At 32.2% G+C, this 11,921-nt stretch overlaps 1 protein-coding gene across 5 annotated transcripts; it reads left to right on the top strand.

Moving 5' to 3' along the window:
• The first annotated feature begins 17 nt into the window (after positions 1 to 17).
• On the top strand, positions 18 to 11,479 carry CEP44 (centrosomal protein 44). 5 transcript variants are annotated; one of them, XM_026699685.2, is made up of 11 exons: positions 18 to 350; positions 2,184 to 2,314; positions 3,948 to 4,095; positions 4,502 to 4,648; positions 5,258 to 5,365; positions 6,519 to 6,671; positions 7,394 to 7,603; positions 8,689 to 8,761; positions 9,601 to 9,722; positions 9,836 to 9,873; positions 10,653 to 11,479. In XM_026699685.2, the coding sequence occupies exons 2-11, from the start codon at positions 2,226 to 2,228 to the stop codon at positions 10,726 to 10,728; spliced, it is 1,164 nt and encodes a 387-aa protein (XP_026555470.1). In that variant the 5' UTR covers positions 18 to 350; positions 2,184 to 2,225; the 3' UTR covers positions 10,729 to 11,479. The 5 variants fall into 5 exon arrangements, with proteins under 5 accessions (XP_026555470.1, XP_026555471.1, XP_087792535.1 ...); XM_026699686.2 differs by having other exon boundaries at positions 74 to 350; positions 4,025 to 4,095; XM_087936409.1 differs by having other exon boundaries at positions 74 to 350; positions 7,406 to 7,603.
• The last annotated feature ends 442 nt before the right edge of the window (positions 11,480 to 11,921 follow it).

Genomic DNA, 11,921 nt, shown 5'->3' with positions numbered 1-11,921 from the left:
TGTAGATCCGCATCGGCACTTTCGATCGGCGCAACTGAAGCGATCGCGAAGAGCGACGTTGTTTTACCCTTTTGAGACGCCCCTGGAGGAGCCTCTGCTGGGGAGAGCATTTTTAAACAGGCGCTGGAATAAAGGGGTCAGGAGTCTGTGGACCCGAAACTAAAACTAGTTTTGGCTGCCCGCGGGAGTGCTTAAACTGCCGCTCGGCTTGGAGGTGAAGGCGCAACCCGGCGCGCCAGGGCAAGGCGGGTTAAAGCCTTCTTTCGATCGAAGCGGCCGGACTGAAGGTATCCCCGGGCGCTTTCCAACGTCCTCCTTGGCCAGTCCTCCAGAAGGTCGCCAGTGCAAATGTAAGTACCGATCAAGAGTTGAAATTAGGGCTCCTTGGTGCTCCCTAAGCTTGACTGTTTTCTTGCAGATGTTTTATTATCCAAACTAGGTTACATCGTGGTAGTAAGGATCGTGGGGTTTTTCCCTGCTAGCACTGACGATGATACCTAGTTTGGGTAATGAAACGTCTGCAAGAAAACAGTCAAGCTTAGGGAGGACCAAGGACTCCGCAAATTAAAGCGTTGGGAGAATGAAAAGTGGTTGACTGTAGGTTGTTGCTTCCCCCGGGCAAGTAAATGGAAAGAAGCGAATAGAGTCTTAACTTATCCCGCTCTTTCTTTCATCTTCCCGCCAAGTGTGGGATCTCTTCCATGAAATTTTGTGGGAACCAAACTATTTGGAATTTCGTTATCCAACTTTGGTCTTTTTTTCCTACTGGCAACTGAATCCAAAGCTTCCCCACTTTTAAAATAAGCAGTGAAAACAGTCAACCCAGCATGGGTTTAAAATTAACAGCATTGCTGTAGTTGGAGGGTTTTCCTTGGGGATAACTGTCAGAACTTGGAGAGTGGGAAAGGAGTGCTTCTCTTATCCATTTGGTCTTTGCAGCAGTAGCACTCTTAGACAGTGAGGCCATACCGTAAGAACTGGCATCAACTACACTGTGGCATTGTTTCCGCTCTTTCCTAAGTGGGTGGTTCTGGTAGAGGTGGGGAATAGGCGGTCAGACTGGTTGGCTGTGTCTTGTGGGATGCCCTAGGATTCAGTCTACTCTCCTCTGTTTACATAAGCTTGTTGGGAGAACTTGCATGCTGGTTTTGGGTTGAAAGTCTGTAGAGATTCTTAGTCACCGAGGTCATGGTTGTCCCAAAGGTGCTTTTTCAGGAGGCAACTGGACTTTCTTGTTTTTTTCTTTGAAGATGTTTCTCTTCTCATCCAAGAAGTTTCTTCAGCTGGAAGAAGCTTCTTGGGTGAGAAGAGAAACGTCTTCAAAGAAAAAACAGAAAAGTCCAGTTGCCTCCTGAAAAAGCACCTTTGGTTTTGGGTTGGTTTTCTGATTTCTTTATTTTACATCTCCATCCTTGGCCAGGCTGGAGGATACAGTTGGATATCTATCTCTCTGTTAACTTTGGATAGGATGGCATTTCCCCTGGAGAAGCAGATCTGTGATTTGGGATACTCTTGGAGTCATGATTGTGAAAGACGAACAAGTGGAAGCCCTAGTTAGAGCACTTTCATTCTTTGGGGTCCTTAGTGCTCTCTGAACTTTGATGCTTTCTTGCAGACATTTCATTACCAAACTAGGTAACATCATCAGTGTCAAAAAGGAGTGGGGTTTGTTTGTTTATTAGTGGCTTGCCTTGTCGGTCACTGGGAGTATTCACTTTACAAGGGGCTGTCTTTGAAGACGACTCAAAGCCTATTAAGTGCCATATTAAATAGCCAACATAATGAAAGTGAGAACAGCTAAAATTGTACGATTCCAATGTTAGAGACACTGAAGTAATTCTCAGTATTCTTAAGGGTGCAATTAAAAGTGATGCTTTTAATTTTTACATGGCTTGACTTCAGAACTACCTTCTGTAAATAGAACTATCCTGTCTGATTTTATTGTCCCTTATGCAAAACTTTGTGAAGTAAAGTTCTGAAATGAAAAAAATGGGAACAGAAAGAACTATTTTCTGTAATGTCCCACATGTCATGGAACAGTGTTTTCCAGAATTATACATTCTATTGTTATTTTACTTATATTGTTTTTAAGAATGTGTTGTATTTAATGTTAATTGAACCTGATAGATGAATGAATGAGTAAATACATAAAGTTTGTAATATAAAATTATTCTGCTTTCTAGGCCACAGTGAGCATGTATTATAATTAAAAGAATAATTATACCATGGCTACAGGAGACCTAAAAGGAAACTTGCATAAGATAGAACAAAAACTCCGGGTTATAAATTATCCTAGTGATGTGGATTATATGGGGTAAGTGGAAGCATATTAGTAGCCAATTTGTAGTATAAACATGGCTTGTTGGTGAATCGCCTATTGAATTTTTCTGGTCAGCAAACAACCATTCTATTCTTTGTTTTTAAATAAATGTACAGTATTATCTGAATGTTGCAAAGCAGTCTGTTCTGATCAAAACAAACTAAAATGGGAGCATGTGATTTGTTTAAGATTTTCCTTTCTTGAATTTTCTGGATGTAAGAAGTAATATTATTTATGTGATATTGATCTAAAATTAAATGATGGGAAGATGTTTTGCTGCATCATTCTATGGACATGAAAATGAGCTTTTGGATACATTCATTGTTTAATGAAAAAATTATATCATCTGTATTACTCTTTGTTTTAGGTTTCCAGAGAATCTGATTTAATGGAAACCTTGTGCAAAAAAAAATTACCTGCCCTGCCCACTCCCCCAAATAGCCAAAACACCACCATTGCTGCCAAATGGCCCTCAGTGGTGGCAGGGATATGAAATTGGGATACATCCAGTCTCTGCCGCTTGCCTGCTATCCTTGAATAGGCCAAACTCAAAACAGCTTGGAGCTTGGTGCAGCAATGGTAGTGGTGTATGAAAAATGGAAGCCCCCAGCCGTTGCTGCTCTGCACTCTGATTGGCTGCTTGTTCACTCACCTGGCTCTCCCTGGTGAGTTGTCTCTGCAGTGAATTGGCCGTGTTGAGTTATCCTGCAATGACTTAAGAAGCAATGAGTTGGGAGAAGAGACTTGGTGGCGCACTGCCCATACCAAGTTGGCTGCGCCAAGTTGTCCCATTCTGGTACAGGAGAATGTCTGTATTCTTTTAACAAAAATAATGTTACAATTATTAGGCAATTTGTCTGCTCTAGTGGCTTATAATTAGAAAAATAATTAATTAAAATAATAATTAAAATATAATTTTAATTATAATTTAAAAAATAAATAATTTAGAAATAAAATGTTATTTGATAGAGTCTAAGGAATTCTGTGTTTTGTAAAGTGAAAAAAATTGTTCTAGCAGATTTGTCATCCCATTCACTTATAAATGAATCATAATAAAATAGATAATTTGTTTCCATGCCGTAACATTTATTTTTCAATAAGTATTTAGCTAAGATTACATTAACTGCTAGATTATTTGAAACTGGTGATTATTGTTGTTTAAACAGATTCCTACATTTTGTTTAAGATCCTAAACTTCAGTGAAATTCAGAATACAATATTTAAAACAGGTGACAGCCCATATCAAGTGCACAGTGATTTATTGTTGCAACATATCTCTCCATATAAAAATCACTTTTTGCAACCTTTTAATAAAACTTAGTATATCTTACCTAGGCAGTAAATGATTTGTCTAAAGTTAAAAAGTAAATCCAGTCTTCTTTTGGGAAAGACTTAAGAAACAACCCTGTTTCAATTTTTGTTGTTTTTACATGTTAAACAGTAATAATGCACTCATTCCCAAAAATGTAGATTAATGATTCAGAAAACTATTTATATAATAGTCTTAATTAAATGTAGCCATGGTCTCCTGATAGTGTTTCAGAAATATAGAAATAAAACTACTGTGATAAAGGGGGATGTAAAGGTTTCGAATTATCAGTAATATCTAGTTTTTTCCATGTTACAGGTTGGCAAAGGGTGATCCATCTGTATATTTACCAATCATTAGCTACTGTTTCACATCATTCTCAACATATATTGCAGAACTTGTAATGGATTCAGGGATGGAACTTACAGCAAAGAATGATTCACGTTTTGTTGATGCTATGTATAAGGTATATATCTTAAATATGCTAATCTGATAATGTTACCATTAATAGTAATGAAGAAGTAAAAGCGTCATTATACCTTGCAATTTAAACATTGGTTTAAATTTTACTGCATTATGGCATAGTGTTATAAGACCATTAACTTTGAATTTCTATATGCTGTCCTCTAGCTAACATTTCTACAAAGACGATGCCTTCTTCCGCAAAGTGTGACCTAAAATATTGGGTTATTTATTCTTTATGCTCAAAGAAAAGTGGTCATTTTTTTGTTCAGAGAAAGTGAGGGTTAGAGCAATTCCTCTGCATCCAGAGAAAGGGTCAGGGAAAGAAGTAGGCCACTGTAGCTGAGCAGACATATAAGTACTGTTATTATGAAAATAAATTCCTTTTTTTAAAAATCTATTCTCTGCAGCTTCTTCGTGATCAATTTCAGTACAAACCAGTCCTGTCAAAACAGCAGTTCCTTCAATATGGCTTTGCAGAAAGAAAAATACAGATTGTTTGTGATATTATTAGTTACATTTATAAAAGGCACAAAGAATTCAGTAACATGAATAAGGTATTGAAAATTAATTTTGTTAGCAATTTAAAGGAAAAAACTAGTTAATATAAAAAAATGTTAGCATTTTTAAGAAAAAGCTAGTTAATATTGAACTGTTTAATAATTCACATTTTTATTAATGTTTATAATAATTAAATCATTGCCTATCTTTTAATTTATATGCCACTTACTAAACACACTATAATTTAGAGGGTTTTTTCTTTCTGATGTTTGGAAAATTACAATTTTATTTATTTCACTCTTTCATTTCTTTTCCTACATGTGTCTTGCAGTTAAAATTGCAATAGTTTTAATAATTACTAAATTAATTGCATTAATAGCTCTGTATGTCAAAGTTTCCATGTATACATATAGGTTCCCCCAAAATTGTCAGAATATGTCATTTTCTCAGAACAGTTTTTGGAGAGCGTTGTCCTTCCTCCCATACTATCTGCTGACCTGTGGCATTCCACTAGTGTATTGATATGATTGGTATGAATTATGTACCATCCATCATGTACTTTTAAGATCCTGAATTTTAGTAGACTGATGTAATAAACATACTCTGTTTTGCATATAATGCAGTTCTTAGCATAACTCTGGATATTGACTTTCTATATTTTATAGATAAAATCCCAATCAGAAAAGAAAGCCCATGTGGTTAAATCTCTATCCCACACAGGTTTTTCCAATCCGTCTGTTACTGTAGCTATCAGTACTATGGATTTGCAGCAGGTAGGAATATTCAATATTTTTACTATAAGTATTAATTATTTTTCATGACATTTTAAAATATTTATCCTTATGGATATTTTGGTGTTCCCAGATACTATTTTTATATGTTTTATTTGTTTTCAGCATAAGTAGCTTTGTTATTAATAATGTTCAGGGAGGATGTGAACTGGTTTATGACATCTTACTAAACTGATTATATAATTTCTTTTTAACTTTCCATCCTCGTACTGTAAGATGACTTTCAATTATTCATAATATAATCATTAATTTTTATTACAGTCACAGAGCAGAATTACAAACAAAAACATTAAAAACAATAATGATAAAAATTTAAAAAAACCCAGACAATATATGATGATTAGTGGTGGATTATCAGTGGCTGTTCATAATATAGATCTGTTCTATGTTGCATCTTAATCTGTTTAAGAAGTCTGTGTAAAGAATCCTTCAGTATATCAATCAATGATTGAGGTCATAGAATGAAGATCTATTTATTTTTCCCCCAAACCACTGAATCAGACAATTCTGTCATCTCATCTCTTATATTAACAGCCTGCTAATGGATTATTTCTCATTGAATTAGACAGTCATACAAAGATTGCTGCCTAGGAGAATTAACATTTCTATTCCACTCTACTCTGATTAATATACAGCAGAGATAGAGATTAAAAAAAACAATTACAATTGATATTTTTTAAAAATATACTCTTTTATTAGCGCACCGTTTGTTGACTGTTTTTCAAACCCTAATATGAACAGGATAAGATATTTGGTTGTAGTGGATTTCTCAATTATGAATGAGTTTTTAAAAATAAAAATAAATTTTCTTAAGAAAGCATATTAACAAATAATATTAACATCACTAACCACATACTCTGAAATTTATGGATGTATGAACCTGAATTTAAAATGATTCTCACAACTATACAAATGGGATTGATGTTAAATCAAACAGAGGAAGTGACCTGGCCCCATCTTGTCCTTCAGGCTTGAGATTACCTGTCTGTGTAATATTAAAGAAAGCATTTGTTGTGAATATCAGTGCAAATATATTCCATAGATACATTAAATCAAAGTGCTTTTTAATTGAATCAGTAATTTTGTTCAATATATTCTTTACTGTTACTTTGGGTGGGGTCTTTTACATGCAAAGAAACCTCAAATAGAACGTCATGAAGGTGTGACTAGCGTGCATATCCCTGAAGATTTCATCAGTGAAACATTGCAGGAAGTGAAAGATTACGTTGTAAATAAAGTTGAAGTTTTGGACTATGACACTGATGTTTCGGATAATATAGATGTAGAGGTAAGACCATTCTTATTTTCTTAGGCAATTCCTGCTTGTTAAAATGATGTTTGAAAACCAATATTTGTAGTAGTAATAGGAGACAAATCATAATTGAATAAACATTAATATGAAGCTATTTAGATAAAAAGCTTTTACATTACTATATTGAACTGAACAAATTGATTATGTCTAATAAATAAATATAAAAAAAATTGCTTCTAGAGTTCTATAAATATTGCTGCTTTGACAAGGTAATCTTATGGTGTAGGAAAAAATGAAAGATGACAAAATTAATCACCTTCCCCTCCCGCCTCGCTCCACTTTTGTCCTGTGGAAATCCAGTTGCACTCAAATGTAACTCAGCCATAGGATCAGTGAAAAGATAATATTTTCTATCATTTATGTCTTTCAAACTATGTCAGGTAATGAATGTTTGTCTTATATCTTTCAAATATGTCAGGTAATGAATGTTTTGCCAACTATCCTGCTTGCTTCTATAGAGGAGATCTAAAATAAAATGTGAACTGGCAACAGGTTCTATGTGAATTATTAGAACTTTCACCGGTTGTTATTTATACTTGTTTTGTGGTGTGAGTGCTAGTGCACAGGTTCTAGTGAATGAACCAGCACTGTGGATATGCTTTCTGATTTCATGTGAGGGGATTTACATGTTTCATATAATTAGTAAAAATCTAAATTTGTGCTTTGACTATAGTGAATGAAAAAAATGTTATTTTCAGGTTTTAAAGAAGGACAATGAATTAGAAGACTTGAAAAGTCAACTTGTTGAACTGCAGCAAAAGTTTCATTCATTGAGCAATGTGGACGAAAAGTTACAGACTTTAGAAAAAAAACTGCAAGGGAAAATTGTTATAGAAGAGAATGAGTGGAATAATCTTTTGAGCCGTGTCCTCCTCCTTGAAACACAACTGTTACTTCATTCCAAAACAGTATGTTTTATTATGAACTTTCCTGTATTAGAAATATAGTAATCTAATATTTTATATTACATTTTTATTTTTAAGGGTTATCCATTCCAAATTTTATTTATACATTTACTATTACTTCATATTAATGAACCTAATTGTTAATGTGTGGAATACTACTGTGTTAGCTATCAGTTTTCTGTATTATTTGAAATTTTTCTATTTTAAGTAATTTGTTCACATTTCTAATGCTGTGCTAAAATGACATTCAGGCTTCTGCTTCTCAAAGCATTATGTTAAAATTGTAGATTTGAACTAGAGAATGTATAACGAGGCATTATTTTCATGTTTATGATAGGATCATTTTTGCTTTTCTTAGTGTTTGGCCTGCATGGTTTCAGGGTGTGATTGGTTTTGCAAGAGATAGTTTATCAGTCGGCTGGTCAGAGTCTGATACTACTAAAAGAAAATGACTCTCAGCTGTGCCTGACAGAGAATTAGAAGCTGTCTTCCTGCTCATAGTCTACCATCTTAGCCATTTTTACCCTTCTGGCTCTCTTAGTGTTTGAAAGTACATTGGGGATTTAATTAGTTTTTTTTTTTAATGCAAGGATTTTGAGTTTATACCCAAAATATTCCAATAACTCTTTTGTACCATAGAAAAAGTAGATCTAATCCATAAATGTTATACTATCAAATGTCAATAGCATAGTACTTAATTTTTGATAATGAGACATAAGCAGTAAGCTATGCAGTTGTTACTATATTTGATGTATTCCAATTTGAAACATGATCTACATAAATATCACTTTATCTCAGGTTAGATAGTGTTTGAATTCAGGGTTTCAAAATTATGTTAATCGCATAATGCCAATTCATGAATTGTGATACTGTAACTGCAGTAAAACAGGAAGATTGGATTTTTATTCCTAAGATTTTGATTCTTGAATAATAATTTTTGGAAGTGAAGACTATTAAGTATGCTACTAATATGTTATAAAATGATTATAATATAACATTATTGCAGACGTAAGTCTGAAAACTTCAAAATAACTAGTTTTACAGAATAATTCATGAGTTATTAATGGTAAAATATTTTTCAATTTCAGGCTGATTTGTCTACAAAATTAAATAATGTATGTGAAGAAGATTCTTCTACCAGAAACACAACTCTATCTTCTGGTAAGTACTTGTTGCAATTTTTCTCAGTCTCTTTTATTTTTCTAAAATGCTATCTGTTTAAATATGTTATGTTGCATGGAAATGTAGTCAAACTGAATTTTAGTTATTATAGCATATAGTGTAGTAAATTTTTAAATACAGTCTTATTGCTATTTAGCAAGTTAACTTGCTATTTATATTTTAGTTATTTCAATGTTTTAAATAAGATTTTAAGAAATAAAAATAAAAATTGCTGGCAAATATGTTCTCTTACATTCTTTCAGATAAAGAGTCTGAATCGGGAACAAATTTAATCTGTGGTTTCAATTGTATTGTTTAATATTTTTTACTAAAAATAGAATTTTCCTATTCTCTAAAGCATTATATTTTGATAGTAAGTTACAGTACTTCTGTAGAAGTATCAACTTATAAATTAATTTTAGTATGTGGCAGTTGAAATTTTTTTGAAGTATAATAAAATTCACTTTCTCCCTTTAAACAGAATTAACTATTATTTTCTCAATATAAAAAGATTGGCATTCCCATATAGAGCTTTTTTAAAAAAAAAACAACTTGTAGCTACCTCAAAAACTTTCTTAACATAAGCAGAAAAATTTACATCTTATAAATTGTATTTCTTTGAACTCTGTAGAAAAAGTTTATGTTGGTAGTAAAGTAATTTATCAGGTTGCATTTATTATAAGTACTGTAATATTTTACTATTCACTTCTGAATGTACCTGAGAATATTGCTTTACAAGTTTGTATCAGCTTCTTTTATGAATATATTCTGTAAATCAGACTATATGATTAAAATGTGTAAAGGCAAAGCTGATCTTTAAAAAGTGAGTTTATTCACAGATAAAGAGAAAGTAGAATTGCCAGACAATCCTCATCAGTCATCTGGATATAGTTCGTTGTTATCTGCAGATCCATCTCCCGAAGTCCTGGCTGTTGATGATGATGTGTCAGAGATTTCAAAGGTAAATTAAAACTGGCACATATATATTTTGGCAGAGCTATAGAAAATCTGTGGTTATATTTGTCTTTGGTAATGCAAGTGTACGAAGTTAAAATTCTTGCTTTTAAATTGTAGGAAACAACAATTCAAAAAATGGAAAGAATAAGCAAAATGTAAGTAAGAAGATCCAGTATTATTTTTTAGCAAATAAAATTTCAAATGTAGATACAGAATATGGAAAACAATTTAATGGACCCTGATTTAATATCAGATGAAGTGAACAGAATCTTTCATTATGTGCAGGCAAAAACTTCTATTTGCTATTTTACATATGCATAAATGCATACAAATGCTCAAAGAAAATCTCATTTCAGTTTTACTTGTACACACTACTCAGATTTAGTGGATATTCCACTTTAACTGAAACTCCTTTTCCTCATCAAATTATGAATGAGCTGCACATGCGTTTGCCATACTCCCTTGAGGTAGTATTTGCTTAAAATTGTATTAGACAATAAATCAAACTAAAGTTCTTTATTATTAAAGCATCACATATTGTTTTCTAAAAACAAAAATGAGACATATTTTTATTTTTGGAAGACAATATGAGATGCTTTAATGATAAAGTTTAAAGTATTGATTTGCAAAACTGTTTTTCTGGAAATGAGTTATCTTCCAACAAAACATCACTGCTTTTTCAAACCAGATTACTACTTAATCCAAGATTACTTTTTTCAGTAAAACACTGCTATATTTATATTATTTATTTATTTATATTTTAGATAAAAATTTAAAGTGCTAATGATTTGGAAAATTAACTCATTTAACTAATGAATATGTCTATTCAATCATATCTATAAATTTACCAATGTTTAATATAGATAAAAAATTGCTACTATTTTTATTATTTGGAAGAGTCATTTAACTTTGTTTACGTATTTTATGTCTTAAGGGTTGAGGAAACTTCAGAATTGTTGAAGATTTCACGTAACACCTCTTCAGAGTATTCTACTCAACCTGAGAACTGAAATTGATTATGTGTGTCCATGATTTTTTTTAGAATTCTTTGGATCGTTTTTTGTTGTGTTTGGGATTGAAATTATTTAAACTGTTCCTTTTTAAAAATATATATTTTATATATGTGTGTGCCATTGATATGTATATTACAAATAACTCAATATGTGGCAACATTAATTTACCCACAGTCCATTTTTGTAACAAACTTTGCTGACATCAGGTTAAATGGCATATAATTTTAAAGAACAGGCTCAATGAACAGGCTCATATTTTATACTTTGTTGGAAATATTTTAGCTGGGGCTTGCATATTGTGCCTAAGGAAAATATGTATATGCCATTAGTAAAGTGTGCACACATATTTTTACACATACACACATATATATTGTTTTTAACATACATTAAATACATGCAGATCTATTTTAATATTTATCTGTGATAAGAGCAGCAATATATTTCAGCTTTCATTGTGTGTGATAAAGTAAAATATATTTTGATAAAAAGTTATTCAAATAAATAAGATTTTGAATTTTGACTAGCAAATGTCTTGAATATTTTAGTGCTAGATAATCTAACACATTTTAAGATCAGCAGAACAGATGGAGACCATTGAATTGGTATATAAAAATTACATGATTTGAAGCCATATAAATAATGCTTTGGAGATTAAAATTGATGTAAAACAGTTGTAAATGCGATTTATTTGGGTGAGAAATACCCAAGGGATTGGGGAAAGGAATTAACGTCTTTAAGTTGTTTCACACTCGTGTTACATTGGGAAGTTTTTCATTATATTAATCGTACTTCCATATGTTAACATGGAAAAATCTTTAAATATCACATTTATCATTGATGGTCTTTTAAAATTATTTAAATCATTTAATTGATATTTATTTTCCTTATATAATGATGCTGTTAACATTGAGCACTAATATCAGAAAGCGTAACTTTTCACTGTGGATAGATCTCATTTATGTTCAAACGTAATGCTGATTAGCATAGATGAATTTTGGCACTATATGCTTTAACAATTCAGCTCATCCACCAAGGATTATGGCATGGCTTTTTTCTTCCCTGTTTACATTAAATGTAATAGGGATATCCCTCAAATCAAAGACCTTTTAAACAATATTAATAAATATTAAATGTTAAATGCCAAACACCTATTTTGCAAGCTAAGGAACTGGATGTACTGAGGGGTTTTG

This window comes from Pseudonaja textilis, chromosome 6 (assembly GCF_049901715.1).
Source record: "Pseudonaja textilis isolate UNSWEBS1 chromosome 6, rPseTex1.2, whole genome shotgun sequence".
In the NCBI taxonomy this organism is placed as follows: domain Eukaryota; kingdom Metazoa; phylum Chordata; class Lepidosauria; order Squamata; family Elapidae; genus Pseudonaja; species Pseudonaja textilis.
This window is presented reverse-complemented; position numbering and strand designations above follow the sequence as displayed.